This window comes from Sceloporus occidentalis, unplaced genomic scaffold (genome assembly GCF_023333645.1).
Source record: "Sceloporus occidentalis isolate IW3139 unplaced genomic scaffold, rSceOcc1.0.p SCAF_6, whole genome shotgun sequence".
In the NCBI taxonomy this organism is placed as follows: domain Eukaryota; kingdom Metazoa; phylum Chordata; class Lepidosauria; order Squamata; family Phrynosomatidae; genus Sceloporus; species Sceloporus occidentalis.
The window spans coordinates 34,947,493-34,965,128 of NW_028316986.1; the positions used below are offsets into that span (position 1 = coordinate 34,947,493).

At 38.2% G+C, this 17,636-nt stretch overlaps 1 protein-coding gene across 4 annotated transcripts in view; it reads left to right on the forward strand.

Annotated features, from left to right (window-relative positions):
- PROX1 (prospero homeobox 1) overlaps positions 1-17,636 on the forward strand; it is a 90,411-nt gene that overhangs the window by 32,066 nt on the left and 40,709 nt on the right. For all 4 annotated transcript variants that reach the window (XM_089529293.1, XM_089529292.1, XM_089529295.1 and 1 more), the window contains one exon: positions 2,286-2,480. In XM_089529293.1, coding sequence (XP_089385419.1) covers positions 2,286-2,480 — 195 coding nt within the window. The remainder of the gene's footprint in view (positions 1-2,285; positions 2,481-17,636) is intronic.

The following is a 17,636-nucleotide window of genomic DNA, read 5'->3' on the forward strand; positions in this document are numbered from 1 at the left end:
TTCTGTTTCCCCCCCCTCTACAGTACTCTTGTCCATATGAGACAATGTCTTGTAACAATGCAGGAGCCTAATCTCCATGTCAAAGCAATTTTCATTCCCCAGTGCACACCCTGCTATCATTTTGTAATGTTTTGTTTCTTATTCTAAAAGAATTAAAAAGGAACAGTAAGCCGTCACGGGGGCCTGTAGTCCTTATCTCAGTGTCTGGAAATTTGGACAGTGTATTTTACTGCTGAGATAAAATGGAAAGAACTCCAAGTTCAGCAAATCGTAATGGGTTTAAGTTCTATTGAAATCGGTAACCAGAAGATCAGATAACGGGGGTCCTTCAGTTGTCTTTTTAATCAGGTTCCCCGCAAGGGCTGAATAGAGACAGAGCAGACACACAGAGTGAAAATATAATTCTTGGATAGGTTAAGTACATGTTTGAACTCTTGCAAGCAGAAGCGATTTGATGATGACTTAATCATTTTCTGGTCAATTATCTGTAAGGACCCTTGCAACTGCATGGCAATTATGATGCAAGTTGGCCTTTTGGGAGCAACACCAGTCTCCCTGCTTCTGTTTCCTTGTTACTTAGATTCCCTGCCATAAATTTTCATTCGTTTATTATCTTTGCTAGCATGGAAACAACTTTCTGTGTAGTAATTACAGCCCCAATGCACACTTTAGCTGTCATCTTGTTGGAGGCCTGGATGTTCTCATGGCCAGCATTTGATAAGTGTTCTTTGTTGATTTTTGATTAATGCACATCTCTTTCTGGGGGCCAGGAAAGTGAATGCCTGTGATGACAAAAGGCAGGGGGGTAGTATATCAGCTTCCTTGATATATAGCTATGGATTTATTGGTTTTAACTTGGCAAGTAGAGATACATCTGTCCTTTACACGTTGGGGGGGGGGGGCAGCTGTCAATAAGAGAGTATCAGCTGCATCATAGCCTAGATGAAATCCTTAGTTCAAAGGTCATAGGAAACAGTAAGAAAACTTCTCTTGAATGATATAGATACTTTTAACCTTGATCTCCTTATTCCTTGTAAAGGATGTGACATTTGTCACACCATTTTATAGAGGAGGTTGGAAAACCTCAGATTTGCCAAATGGAATGGCAGCAATTGTTTTTAATAGGGACTGAAGGTTTTCTGGATTACCCTAGTCAGAATAAGAAAAGCATCTAAACAGATATAGCATATATCTTAATTTCTTGAATCCAGAGTGCACAACTCCATAGAAAGGCCACAATGTAAACATATATACATATTATTAATATATAATTTATATGTGTGCATAGAAGAGCCTTATGCAATTCATGGGGCTGCCATAAATGAATAGGTGACTTGAAGGTGCACACGTTTATAGGGATATTATGCCTTTTTGACTTGACATACAATGGCAAAGAAATGTAGCATCACATCTACATCTTTAGCAATAAAATAATGAAACTTACATTTCCAGAGTCAGTTATACCATAAATATATTTTGAATGGGCAGAATTTCACATTTTTCTTCTTGAGGAACAGGTCTTACATGTTATGGAACACAATGCATTTCTCTTATTCTGTATGTGCTTCTATAATACCTGTTTACAATAGATAAAACTTAGTAAAATGTATCATTGATTGTGATGACTTTGGCTATTTACTTAGCTGAGAAATCCTGGGCTCTATTGAGTGTCTAGAAGTTTTATACTAGTACCTAGAAATATGGAAATGTTGCCCAATGTTGCATTTGGTTCAACCATACTGCAACTGCATAGCAACTTTAATAATAATAATAATAATAATAATGTTTATTTTTATACCGCTTTTCCAAATTAGATCAAAGCGGTGTACAACAGAAAGTACAATACAAAGTAAAAACAAACAAACAAACAAACATAACAGGCCTCTCTCCCCCTCAAGATGGTGGTCGGAAGAGGGCTCTTAGTCTTTCAGGCCAGGCCTCTCTCTCCCCAAGATGGTGGTCGGAAGGAGGGCTTTTCTTCTTCAGGCAGTCAGTTGGAGCTAGCCTGCCTCTCTCCCCTCAAGATGGTGGCTGAAGGGAGGGCTTTTCTTCTTACAGGCAGGAATGGGACCCTGACAAATGCCTTGCTATTTAAACATTTGGTGCATATTTTAATATAATCAGACTCAACCTCTTGTACCTCCTTATTCCTCCAGCTTAAAAGCTTTTGAAGATGAGCTCTATGAGGGTGGGAGAGAGGAAAGGGTATAAGGATGTTATGAAATGAGGGAGGAAAACAGGACATGTCCATGACCTAATCCTTTTGCTCTTTTATATTTTAACAGTTCAACAGATGCATTACCTCTCAACTCATCAAGTGGTTTAGCAATTTCCGTGAGTTCTACTACATTCAGATGGAGAAGTATGCACGCCAAGCCATCAACGATGGTGTAACAAGCACTGAAGAGCTGTCTATAACCAGAGACTGTGAGCTCTACAGGGCCCTCAACATGCACTATAATAAAGCAAATGACTTTGAGGTACGCACTCTTTCTGTTTATTTGCCCCCTTGGTTCATATGCACAACAGATTTTTTTTTAAAGTCTTCTTTCACTTGACTAAGCAAAGTATTTGATCTAAATGTAATTGCTAGTCCCAACAGAATGAATGGGGACTTGGTAAGTCAACTCTTAGGTAAGTTTCTCTGATCCAGTAGATTTCTCTAATTGGCACTAGCAATTGGCTTTAGGTTTCAGTTTGGTACCGCTCACCTTGCAATTGATACTAATGAACTTTGTTATATGACTGGTAAAAGCCAGTCTAGTTAGCATGCCTAGTCAGAAGGACTTGCCAGAAGATGTTCTTTGTTTATACCAAACATTCTGTTTAGATTGTTAATTTGTACTTTTCCTCCATTTTCCAACTTGAAAATCAGAGCTGCGCTAGCATTATTGTCCAGACGGCTACTCTATGTGAGCTTTGTCTGCTCTTTTTCTGAACTGTTATTTTGTAAACTGAGTTGAACACAGAACATTTATTTATTATTTATTTTTGTATTAAATAATAACATACAATCCATCTGCAAAATGAATAAAATAATGTCTTACTCTAGAGTAAGTCAGTTGTGTCCTTGTTCCATTGAAATCAATGGGCTTGTATCTCTGGATTACACCCCATGGATTAGCAGGTTTGGCTGAAATGGCTTCTTATGGGCCAACTGTCAGCTAGGGTAAGCCAACCACTGAAGCAGCAGCTCAGCAAACTATTGTTGCCAACCTGCTGACCTTCTGTTAGCCCACAATAGCAAATTCCTCAGTGCTGATTATAGCATTTTACATCGTTCAGCTAATCCAACGCAGAGGCAAGAGGGAGACTTCTGGGTGTTGCCAGTATTGGCTTTGTGGTCTTGTGGCACTATGTTCATATTGTCTCCTGAAAAGTTGAGCAAAGTTGTTAGTATATGTGTCACAATAGGATGATCAGAAGGATGAACAAGTGTCTATCTGCTTTCTTATGTGTTAGTTACAGAATTATTTGTTCCTTTCACCAACAGATGCATAATAATGCAATTGTTATTTGATAAGGAAGTGCTTTAATCAATTTGCTACATAACTGTAACTTTTAGCTATGTTTATAGTTACAGGGTACGGCCTTACTAAATATTGGAAGATGATTATCACATGGTTCATGTGCTGGTTTGTGTAGTACCTTGGGCTGCTAATTCATGCTCTGTTTGGATACTGAGGAGATGATAAGAAAGTGATTTTCTCCTGTATGCCAGTGGCTTGGAGTATCAGATATTTTAAGTGACTAAATGTAATTATTCTAGTTACTTGAGAAATAGGAGGGTAAATTTGTTTTAATAATTGCAGCTATAAGAGAAACTAAGAACTGGGTGGGAGACTGTAATTAAGTACTTTTAAAAGTAACTTTCCAAATTCTGATGAGATATGAAAACATTCATATCAAAAGGGGATGCTGAATGTGGTGATACAGATTTCATTTCCCATTAACATTACTTTAAACCAGCCATGGGCCATTGGGCCTGTTTGTTTTTAATAAATACTTTTAAATAAAATGTATATCCTGAGCATCCTCTTATTAGGACATTAATGAATGGGAACCATTCACCAGATTTTTTTTAAAAAATATATTATTATTTGTCATATCTTGCAGGGTGACTAACTAATTGTTTAAAACTAATACTAAAATGCAATAAAATTCAGAGACAGTAAGAGAGAGAGAGAGAGAGAGGAGAGAAAATTATGAAGCACAGACACTGGACAAAACCTGCTCACCCAAGAGAACAAATGGGTGCCATTGTAATGCAATGAGAGTGTCAAGTTGGCCTATTGGGGCAAAGAGCTCCATAATTCATTGCAGCCACAGAGAAGCATTTTTCTCTTGTCTTAAACTATCTTCCACCACAGTTGAGAGAGGCAGAAGGGCCTCACAGTCAGGTCTTAGAACTAATCTTAGACTTCTCTTGCTCTGTGTCCTCAGGCAAAGGGTCCTATTCAAAAAGAGAAAGTGTGGTTTAATAAAAAGTGGTGGGAGAGTAGGGGTATGAAAAATAGTCACTAAACTTTTCACCCTCATTGAGAGTGTCTGTCTTGTCACATTGAGACAGTCTGCTAAGAAATAATCATGTCTGTGGAGAGTTCTTCCTTCTATCACAAGACAAAAGGCTGCTTTCGATTTCATCCAAACTTTTGTAATTCAGACAAAAATGCCTTTGCGCATAATTGTCCCCCCCCCCTTTGTGGAGCAAAATATATGTACATACGATGGAAAAATGACTGTCCAGTTAATCAAAAGACATAACTTTTCCAATGAGTCCAATTTTAAATGTCCATACTACAAACCAACAACTATCATAGCAGTATGTCTAATTCATGCAGTGTGCACAAAAATAATTGTTAAAATGCTTGCATTTTCACATTCATGCACATGAGAACAAGATAAGTGAGCATTTACAACCCTAGAAAAGACATATGTCAACTTCCTAATAACAATTTTCTACAGAACTTGGGAATCTAGTCTTATCCTCTAGTGAATATCTGGGGACTTAGTAGGCAGGGCCTGAGTCAAAAGGGGGAAACCATCTGATTAGGTCATTGCTGGTCAAAAGTCTAGTTTGATCAATTGTAGAAGGCTTTTGAAAGATGTCAGAAAACCATGTACTGCATGATTTAGTGGAAGGTGGTATCCATACGTTGATGCTATGAGCATTGTCACACAAATCCCTTATATGTAATGAGAGTAATATAACTTCAATATTGGAAAGCTTTCATTTTTCATATTATGATGTTAGACATGGAAAATATTTTCTACATTCCTTACTTATTATATTGTTTAGTTCAGACATCGTTCCCTGGGCTAGCATAAAATTGTTTAGGTAAGTGTGATTTTTCTGGACCAAACACAGAAAACTGACTTGAACTAAAATCCAGGCTGAAAACTGGGTCCTGGCCTTGCCATTAAGGCATATCATTTAATCTGTAGATATGCATTCCTGCCTGATCAGCATCCAGCCCAGGTAACTAGTGCAGAAGGGAAGATGCCATGTACTGTGGTGCTGAAATTGGATCTGAACTTCTTGAGCAAATGGAGCATTTTCCATATTTAGCATCTTCCAAGTTCCTCCTCTTCACCATTTTTTGCTGATCTTTCAATATAATTGAAGTCTGATATACCCCTCATCATAAATAATTGAAATGGATTTTCCTATGCCATTTCTGCTTCCTTTGACAGAAATAACATTCACAATATATACTGAAAATAAAATATTGAGAAAGCAACAGTCACTGTAGGGGGACTCTCAAGAATATGTGCTGTATATGATTCCTGGAAACTGTTTTACTAAGATCTATCATGTGCACCTGCCAGTGAGCCTCATCTAACATTAAAGTGCAAGAGGAGTCCTTAGGCACTATGCCTTTGTTTCAGGCCCATGAAGGTCTTGGCTATAGCTTATGAAACGGGCCTTGCTGTTAACACACACAATTAAGGTACTTAAAAGCTTCTTACTTTCTCACTTTAACTTTGCCACTATAGCCTGAGCTCATTACCAGAGGTTGATAAAACACCTCAGAGAGGGATATCATGGCTTTATGGGTGATCTCTCTGTGTAAGGTGTGTTCCAGTGAGTTTCTATGCTGTTATTCATTTCCCCATGTAAGGTCAATTGGAATGATATACAGGTATAGATATTTAGGCAGAGTGATGCAACAGAAATTTTTTTAAAAAACTCAAATGCAAGCAAGAGTTATTCTTTCCTTTCTGGTCTAAGAAAGGTATATATGCGCTAGTGAGAAGGAATTACATTTATCCATTCTTGGATGCTATTCCTTCTTATTGGTGGCAAAGTGTAGCATCCTCTACCTGTTCTCACAAAGTGTGGCGCAAATAGAAAAGAAATAGGAAGAGAAAGAGAGGAAGAGAAAAAGAAGAAAAGGCACTCTTTGTGTAATCTACAATATATCTTAAATCTAAAGTTTTAAGCTTTGAAGTTCAAAGTTTTGAGACTCATTTGAGGGAGGAAAGTGGGACAGAAATAAAATGAAAGAAAATAAGGCTCTAATGATACAATTCTGTGCAGGCTTAGGTCCTGTGCATGCTGGTGCGAAAGGCTGGGTTGGGGACAGAGTCAGGGCATAGCATCCATATGATGGACACCCCAGTTATGCCCCCAGGGCAGTGTCATGCTGTGTGATGCACAACATGGCAGACAGTGTCACGGTGCTCCTCTGGCACTGTGTCCGCATGACGCACCACCAAAGGAGTGCCGTAAAGCCGTGGTTGTTGCACCCTTTACAAGGCGCAAAGGATGTGATTCCCTTTTGCATCCTGCAAAGCCCAGATTGGGGCCATGGTATGTGGTTGCGACGGCCCCAATCTGGCTGTAAAAGGGGTGGCCTGCACAGCCCCTTTCTTATTTTTTATCCTCCTGGTACTCAGCAAGATTTAATTCTGAGTAGATGTGGATAGGGTTGCATGGTAGATGAGGTAGAAACATACACTTATTCTCTATGAATCAAAATCAGTGGCCTAAATCCACTTACTCATCATGAAATAGACCCACAGAATCAGTACAACTTATGGAAGTGTTGATTTATCATTTTGCATTTGGTTCAATGGGTGCACTCTAGATGGAGCTAGCATTAGATTTAGGTCAATACATTTTAGAGGAAACTTTCTTTAAAAAAAAAAGTCCATAAAGAAATAATAGGTTCTACTTTTTGTGGGTCTTCTACATTTGTATTTTTCCATTTTTATTTCACCTTATCTGTGTTACAATTTAATTACAAGGTTGTACCCATCCAGCTTCTTCTTTTCCCACACTATTACTCAATAGTTTCCTGAAATGGAACCAGATCCGCTGTGCTTTTAACTTTCTTGCAAAACAGACTGGCACAATATGCTGGAATGGGGGTGGCGTGGGGGCATGGCATTTAGACCCTGATGCCACCCCAAGCCAGCATCATGCTGCCCTCCTAACCACACGGCAGGCAGCATTGCTTCACTCCAGTGGCGTTATGTTTGTACGCTGCATGCCACAGGAGCGCCCAAAAGCCGGCGCAACAGCACAAAAGCATTTTGCTTCTCCTTTTTGGCCCGGAAAAATGCTAGATCAGGGCCATGGCATGTTGTTGCCATGGCCTCAATCTAGCTATCAAAGAGGAGGTGTCAAGCCGCCCCTTTAGGGCTGTCTGTTCTGACCCTTTGTTTCTCTTATAGAGTTAAGAAGCCTTATAAATCAGCTGGGAAAGATGTGCACATGGGACTTTTCAATAAAAAACAACAACAATTACATGTGGTTTTCTGTGGGTTTTTCCGAACTCACAAAAAACCATGGATGGTGGCCATGAAAGCCTTCAACTTCACAATTACATGTGGGTTAGGTGAGAGAACTGCCTCATTATGGATAAAAATGGTAGCAGAAATGATAACAGATTACACTTTAATTGTAGTTTGTCACTGTTTTTCATACTTGAGTATAAATATCTGAGGATAAAACTGAAGAATTATAGAACTTGTGTAAAATGTTGCTGGACCTTCTAAAAACAACAACAACATAGAATTAGTACCTCAGAAACAAAGTAGCATCACATACACCATTGGTCAGAAGCCCACATAATGTGGATCAGAGTGAACTCCCTGAGAATTAATTAGATACAGTGCACAATTGGTATTTGCTGGGGTTCAGTTCCAGAACCCGCCATGGATTCCAAAATCTTTGGATACTCAAGTCCCATTAAATACAATGGAACAGTAAGATGATGCCCCAAAATCAAGGTTTGCTTTATATATATTTAAAATATTCTCAAACCATGGATTCTTGAATCTGTGGATAAAAAAAATCTGTGGATATGAAGGGCTGATTTTATTCTGTTATACATAGGGGAGGTACAAACAAGAAGAAAGAGTGGACAGAGGCCGCCCCTTTCTTCTCCTGATCATTGCTGTAGCAATCGCATGGCTGCAGCAATGATCTGGCTCAAAAAGGAGCTCCGAAACAGAGCTCCTTTTTGCTCCACCAGCCACAGCCCTTATGATGGCACTTCTAGCTAGAGCCATTTGGGCACTCTGGCACCCTTACGTCACGAGGCTGCACAACATGTGGATGGGGCCACAGCCTTATGACATAATGGTGCTGATATTAGGGTTCGGCGAATGTGGACGCTGAGCCACACCGAGCCCTTATATCCCTGCCCCCACGCCGCTTCATATGGGCATGTACTGACCCTTACTCATCTCCCAGGGATCTTGCAGCACCTTTGAGACTAACTGCTCCAGGACTGCACCGAGTGGACAGCCTGCTCCCAAAACAAGCCACCACCGTGGTCCCAAATGGGCTGCTGGCAGGAGTGGATTAAATCCATTCATTTTGCTGGCAGCTTTGGGTTGCCTTAGGCAAACTTGGCATGGCTTCCAGCCACAATGGGAACATGCATTGTCTAAACACCATGCCCCCCAAAGTGGCCAGAAGCCACTCTATTTGGCCTGTCTGTTTTGGGCCTGAATCTGCTTCATCATGTGGCATCAAGGTTGGTTCAAGATCCTTTGGTATACTGATACAGACTAATACAGCTATGTCTTTGAATAATACTCATACTTATATGTTTTCAACTCCACATATAGAAAGAAGCTTTTTTAGGGGAAGGAAATATTTTGAATTATGGGAAACAGGTGTGGAAAAGGTTAATGCTTCTCTGCTTTCATGCCTTGGCATCACTTGAGAGAAATCCAAAGACAAACATGGTTTCCAAACAAGCCAGGATTGTGAGTGAACAACAAATAATGGTCTAAAACTGACTTTTGATCCTGTCATGTTTGAGCACAATAACCCATAATCCCAGGTTAAAACTTAGTGCCATGCTATCCATGTCTGCTTTGTTTAACCGCTCGTGCAAGTGAGAAGAGCTAATCAAAAGTGAGTAGGCTGCATGTATCAACTTGTAATTCATGTAAATATTCTGATATTAATTTTGAAATCTGAATTACCTTTTTAAATACATACAAAACATATAATTTAGTTTTAACTAATAATGAAATACAAACTGCTACTCCTTTCTCCAATTATTTTACAAACAATTTTTATTTGAGAAGCCAAGATACAGTGTTTCACCTAGAAGAAGGAAGGCATTATAGAGTTGTTTTTTTGCTTGGTTGTCATAGGCAGGAACAGTTTACAATCTCATGTCTGAAACACAACCCTACAAAACATGAAAGCAACTTTTATCCTAATGAAATCAATGGAACAAAATTAGCTGCAGTTAGCTTAATTGGTTGTGGCTCTTGGTTCTAATATCCACAGCATGTGTGTCAGCAAAACTGTTCAGATAGTGCCACAAAATCTTCATATTGTTATGTGTTTAGCTGTTGGTGCAACCTGTCCTACATGTTTGTGCACACGATGTCTTAGCGTTCAGTTGAATATTTTAGGTGAGAATGTCTAATAGTAAGTTTCCATAACTGCTACTGATGTTAAAAGACTTGGCAGGTCAAAAACTGAGAAGCATAATTGTTTATTCAGCTATTTCTTTTGCATATCCATTAATTTAACTGAGCTTGATCCAAGGACATTAGGGTAATAATAGTCCTTTAATTTACACTTTGTAATCATGAATCCTTATTTGTGTCATATATGCTAAAATGACTTTTTACAGGCCTCAAGTGCTTTTAAGATATCTAGTAATCCTTTCCTCCCTATGCAACCTTAATGCTATTATTATTCATAACATTTAATTTCTGTGATTTTGTAACAAGGAAACATAAAACATATATACTGAAGTCTAAGAATAGGAAAATATTCTTGATGGATAGATTAATATTTGACAAACTAAGTGTATGGAAAAATTGGAGAATTTTTCTGTGGGTTTCCTTTCCCCATCATTTTCATTAAATTATATGCATGTTGTGAGATATGTCAGTTGTCTCATGGCATTTTAAGCATTTTGTAAGGGATGAAAAGTCGCTTCACTAAAATAATTATCTTCCCTTTGCCATTCATTTTATAAATTCAGCTGTGAAAGTTGTGTAAGTAAAAAGTGGTACTATAAAACACATTGCAAATGCCACTTTTAATGATTGTTTCTAATCAAGATCTCCCTCAGCTGAGCCAGACAGAGCAATTGAAGGCATTATGAAGTTTTGGACTGGAATACTATCTCGCTCTGATATTTATCTCCCTTGGATTCAAGGTGTTCATCAGTACAATGAGATAGCCCCAATATGATGTATAGTCTATTTGATTTAATGTCATTACATTTTATAGCTCCCTCTTCTTCCTTTTTGTCACAGCAAGATCAAGTTTTAAACCTCCTTACTCAACAGCTCTATTAGTTATAATGCACCATGACCTCTCTCAACATTCTTAAAGAAAAAGATACAGTGTAATGTCACTTTACTTTGCTTATTGTTCTTTGTTGAGGTGAACAAAGCATTTTCTACAGTGGTTATAGCACATAATTATACAGCTTTCAATAGTGGTGTCTTGGCACATATCAAAGTTCAGAAGAGCCTTTAGAGAAAAAAAAAGATGTTTTGTGGCAGCCTAGTGAGGGTCTCATCTTTCCTTCAGAAAATAGTTCAAGGCTCTTCTGTCAAGCTTCCCTACTTAGAGCTTTTTCTCCTCCTGCTTCATAAAGTTTAAAGGGGATTCAGTGGAGTTCTGTGATCTGTTTCCTTTGAAAGATTGTTCCTTTGCACAGAGAGGTCCTTTGACTTCAAGAGTTCACAGATTCATGTCTTTAGGTATCATATGTCTGACCTTATCAGTTACTCTATTTAATGTAGGAGAAAAAGTCTCAAACTCTTTTGTGTTTGCCTGTTTTTTTGCCTCTGTGAAGTGATTTGGTGAAGGGGGGGGGGGAGAGAAAGGGCCATCCTTTTTAACACACCACTGTGAGGCTGACTGTAACCTACTCTGTAGCTTCTCTGGGGTGGGGGAAATTGCCTGTACATTTTGTGTATGGGTAGTTTCATAATGATAATAGAAATTATATAAGAACGAGCACACATTAAAACACATTTTTTGTTCCCCACCCCATCAGGACCACAACCCCACCCCTCTATTGGCTATTTTGGTGGCCACATCTCTGGCTCCCCAATAGGCACAATCATTTAACAAACACAGAGAGAAAACGGCTAGAGCGCTGGGCCAGCAGTAGGCTTTCCCTTGCTTCGACCTACCCCAAAGGCTTTGATAATTAATTGTCTTTCAGAGATGAGGAAAGTTCAGAGACAGTGTATGTAGCAATGTCTATTGTCTGACCTTCAGTTCTCCTTCCTTCTGCTCTTTTTCTTCATACCACAAAGAGTTATCAATAGGGGTGGAGAGAAAGTGCTCCTTCTAACAACTGCAGGTGGTGGTGGTGGTGGTGGTTGTATTCTCTTGGAAACCTATCATTGTATTTCAGTGAACTGTGAATTAAATGGGCTCAGAAAGTTCTGACAAACCTTTTTAGAACTCCCTCTGTTAATTCCACATACACTCTAACAGATCCATTCTACTAATTCTTCAGAAGCTTTAATAGCACCTCTCTCTCTTGTTTGGCCTGTGGCCATGAAAACACTCGAAAAAGTTCAAACTATGTAAAACACTTGGTTTGCAACCCTGTAACTGCTTACCTGTGAATAAAGCTCACATATTCTTTAGTAAGCCTATGGAGGGTTGCATTGTTGGTCTCTTACTTTTCACTATTCCTTAATGGATTGGAAAAAGTAGACAGGTATGGCACAATATTTGAAGAAAGAGAATATTAATTAAGTAATTCAAGGTAAAGATTTCAGATACTACTCAAAGGCACATAACAATAACAACAACAAAAATCAGGGGGATCGGGAAGGAGAGAAATATTTAAGACACTGCACTGATAAAAACTAGGTTGGTTTTCCAGCTTTTAAATTCCTTTTTTTCATCTTATCTGTGAGCAGCACATGACGGAGAATATATTTTAGAAAATCACAAATGGAATATTACTGAAAATATTCACGATTTGAATATAATGGGCTTTAGTCCAAAGATATAAATGTGATTATGGTAGACTGAGCCTTAGTATATTCAGTTATATACAAATCAGTTGCTGTGGTTAAAGAAAGACATTTGTTTCTACCTGACATAAACTGATATTCTAAATATATTAAAATGCAAGGGGGAAGGGAAGTATATCCTTCCAAAACTTTGCTCCAAACTCTTCCCTTTACTATCAATTTTTTTTTTTTTTGCTTAGTTCAGCCAGGGCCTTTTAACACTAAATGTTTATAGTGGCATGATTTCACTTTAACTACCATGACTACATTCTAGGAAATCTTAGTTTACTAAGGCACTAGAGCTCCCTGGCAGAGAATTCTGAATATCCCTCCCTGAACTGCAAATCCCAGAATTCCTTAAGTTGTCATGGTAGCTAAAGTGTAACCTTAGTGCTATAATTGTGTAGGTCCCTCAAAGAGGAGTTCAGAGTTCATTTCAAATGTTCCTTTGGTGAATTTGTGGCAGCTCTAAACTGTTTGACCCTTGAGTATGCTGGCTAGTTGCGTTTATAAGTGTTGTGGTTGAAGCCAGTGATTTGAAGAAACATGATAAAATTGGAGTTAAGACACAGAACCATTTTGCACACCATGAATGGATAGATAAATATGGTAGAAGTGCCACTGACATTTGATTAAATAACTACGGCAATGTAAATACAAGCCAATTGAATGAATTAAGTAGTGTGTGTTTTTAAATGGGCGGTACTCAGAATGAAAAGACAGTTTCCTTTCATGATTGTTCATGGATAAAAACCATTTATGGTAAATGCTTTGTCATTTGAGTCTCCATGAGAAATGTGTGCCTAATTAAAATTGTAATAGCCTAATACTATCTATCAAAGAGCAAGGAAGCTAGAGTTTGCTGAACAGATTATTAATATTGCTTTATGTTCTGTGATTAATTTAGAATCCTCTGTGGCATAATTATTAGAGTGTAGAACAACATAACAAAATGATATACATATTTTGTTGTTTTCCCCAATGACATAGTAAGCAAAGATTCAATCAGAAGATGTAGGGAAAGTACTCTAAACTGGGAAGAAACTATTTTAGCAAAATAAGAATTAGAAGACTGATTAATACAAAAACAATTAAAGGCGAGATGAGATATAGATAATTAAATGTGTAACTGGACAAACTATTCATCAAATTGTTTTTTGTATGTGGTGTTTTAAAATATTTTGTTAAAGAACAGATAATAAATTTTATGGAAACAGCTCTGAAAAGTTGCACAGTGCCTATATATTAAAGCTACAATCACCTAACTTACCTGATGAGTCCTGATAAGATCATTGAGGCTTACCTCTAAGTAGATATGTGTAGAATTGTACTGTCAGTAAACCAACTGAACCACTGGGATCACTGCCGCGATGATTAACTTAATATGCAATATATTTTGCAACACATTTACTGTGTCTTTTTTAAAAAGGTTCAAATGAAGAAGGCACAACGAACAGAGTGATGTAGAGGGGGGTCATAAAAATGTAAAGTTATTCAGATGAAGTTTTTCATTAGATAAAGTTGAAAAGGGCCACTGGTGAAGCATCATGCATTCCATGGAATCTTTTTCTCTTAGAAGATGATGTCTCACAACATTTACATACATGAACAGATTGTTTGGATTTACAGCTGTATGGAAAGATAATGCTAATTGTTTAAAGAATAGGGATGGCATGCTACATCTCAAGCAAGCATCTAAAAAAATCTATTAGCATATTAATAAAGTTTTGAGAATTCTTTTCTTGGTATAAAGTCCTCCCCTGGGAATCATAGAATCATAGAGTTGGAAACAACCACAAGGGCCATCCAGTCCAACCCCCCTGCCATGCAGTAAATCACAATCAAAACATCCCCGACAAATGACCATCCAGCCTCTGTTTAAAGTCCTTCAAAGAAGGAGACTCCACCACACTCCAAGGGAGTGTGTTCCTTTGTCGAACAGCTCTTATTGTCAAGACGTTCCTCCTAATGTTTAAGTGGAATATCTTTTCCTGTAGCTTGCATTCATTGTTCCATGTTCTAGTCTCTGGAGCAGCAGGCAAAACCATTGACAAACTGTGTATAATAATAATACTTAGGAAATATCCTGTATATATAATGATTGCTTCAAATATGTTATTGCATCAACAATACCAGTATTATCCCTTTATAGTAAGTAGATAAGAGACTTGGGCTGAGATAGCAGCTTGCCTAAGGCCACCATTACATTACAAGCATCATTACATTGTTTACAATGTTACTTACTCCAGGTTAAATAATAAGGCTGCATTCCTATGAACATATTTAACCTAGAGTAAATAACACTGGATACAGTGGGGATTTCCTTCTGAGTAAGCATGCATACCAGAACTTGGAAAGTCTCATACTATAATTGCAGTAATGATGTTTCTGTAACATATTACCAGTGAGCAGAGTAACAGGAATATAATGAAGTTTAAAAAAAAAAATAAGCAGCTACTAGCCTCAAACTTTAAAAATATTTCTTTGTTATTCTCAAAACATTACCTTTGGGAGGGGAACTGAGGAAGATTTTGGCTATTCCTGTATGGCTTTTTATGTATTTTAAAATGTTATACATTTATTTTATTCTATTATTTTATTTTAATCCCATCTTTCCCCCAATATGAGGCCCAAGATGGCTTATGATATAAACTGAAACAAGTTACAGTAAAAACAAGGGACAATGCATAAAAATCATTAAATAAACAATCATACTAAAAGCACAAATAAGGACCACAAAGTAACAAATTACTTCCTTTTTACAATAAAATTCCAGGTTCTAGGTACGTGCAACTTGCAGTCCAAGGGCCCTAAACTGAAGGCAAGAGATACCAGAAGGATTGTTGAAAGGAATATAAATGGAAGGGGAAGGTGAAACGGAAACAGGGATGGGAGCAAGGGGAAAAGGCCACACAGGCGACACAATAATCCTCACCTCTTACAAAAAAGAACTTGAGGCTTTACTCACATTTCTCTTTGCATGCAATATGGGGCAAGAGAAATTCAGAAAGGAAGATGGCACTTCACATTGTGTTGGCTTTGCCTACTGGAAGATTTCTTTTGCTAACCTTTTGCATTATGTTTCCAACCCAGCCCCCTCAAAACTATCTTACAGTGGCAGTATGGATGAGAAGGACTGGGTATTTTTTCCTGTGTGTGTACCAGATGTCCCTAAAGACATCTTATTTATTCCCTCCCATGTCACCTTGTGTACAGTCTGGCCTGTGACACTGATGGTGATTATGTCATTATTTTGCTCTAGGGGCTTTGGCACATCTGCAGAGTTGATGCACATCTTCTTTGTTACGCTGGCATAAGTCCCATATTGCAAATGCTTCATTAGCCTTACTGCCTGCTTGCTTTGCCAGACAAGAATGCCCAAACCCAGGCTTCTTGTCCTTGTGTTCTTTTGTGTACTGTGATGAGCTTTTATTCATCTTCCCAGTTCTTCCCTCTTTTTCTGAACTCCAGATGTTCTGAGCCCACAAGTCTCCCTTAAAAGATTGTGAGGGAAAGTGGAGAAGACACTGTAGCTGTTAACCTCTTCTAACGCACACTGAATTCTCTGGATTTCTCCCAGCCACTCAGTATACCACTTTTCTCTTTTGCTTTCAGAAAGAAAGGATGTCTTCATTCATACATAAGCATGAGCACAATGTGCAAATGTTTACATATCTCAGCTCCAATATTTTCAGTGTCTTGTTACTTTTTCGCACTCCTGAGTTTTCACCTAAAGATAGACAAATTTCTGGTTCTTAGGAATCTGGCAGTGAACTCAGTAGGAGCACTTTCTGTTAAGTGTTTTTTAAAGTGAATAAGGTTTGTTAAGATTTACAGTAAGCAATGGAGAGGACTTTTCTCATGGCTTGCTATAGTACTGATGTGAACCTGATGTATTTGGTACTGTAGAAATTAGCAAAGAGCTACAAACATTAATAATATGACAATACAGGGAGTGTGGCTCACTTGTGCTTCATCATGTGGACAGCACTCTCCAAAGATGACCCAAGGCTTGCTACTTAAAAAGTGGACAAAGCAGTCCTACCTAGTGGTAGAGTCATAAAGAAGAAGGAATGCACATTGCTTCCAAGGCCCTGCCCATTCAGAAAGAGAGAAGAGAGGTTAGAACAGGAAGTGAGGGCACAATTTTTACCCATTTTCGAGATAATTTTTAGATTATTTTTTAACACCCCTTCCAATGAGGAGGAATAACGAATGCCAGTTGCACAGCTGGTATAGTTTAAATCCTGGGGATTTAGTTTGAATCTAAGGCCTGCCTTGATCCTTTCTGACTCCAACACACACACACAGCCCATCCCTTTCCAAGCAATGATAGAATAGAAGCAGTGGACTTTTGCTACAAAAACACTATGAACTACAATTAATAAATTTCTTATCACAGAATTTTTTTTAATTACAAAATTGTATCTGATTCCCATTTTGTTGACACATTTGCACTCTGTTTAAGTATCCCTTGCAAGCACTCCTCTTGGTTGATATAATATGATACCGTATAATAGGAGCTACATGGATTACAACTTTGGAAACCAGGGTCTGAATGGAAACCCACTGGGTGACCTTGCGCAAACCACACACTCTTAGACTAACAGAATCCCATGATAGGGTTGCCTTAGGGTTGCCATAAGTCAGAAATGACTTGAAGGCACACAACAACAACACAATATAATATACTGTAAAACAAAATCATATATACATGCATATACACGTACACAGAGAGAGAGAGAGAGAGAGAGAGAGAGAGTGAAGAAATGAGGGAGTCATGTTTTGCTGAGAATGTTTTATAAAGCAATGCTTAATTGTTAGCAGGAAAGATGCCATTCATGCAATTGCTGATTTGTAAAACTACAATGTGCTTCTACTTCATTTAAGATTCTAGACAGTTGCAATATTCTACAGTGTATGAAAATTCTATTCTCATCTTGTTTATATAAATGTTCTGAGGAATGTGCTCTTCTGCATGCTCACTTATTTAGTTTCAGAGAGCTCCTTGTGCCATTTTTTACATTTTAGATCAAAAATGGGGAAAGTACAGCCAATAGCCAGCATCTGGCCCCCAGGGTCGATTTTGAGACACCCAGCAATGCTTCAATTTTCAAAATGTGAATTAATTAACAGGCACACGAGGAAATTTTGCCATG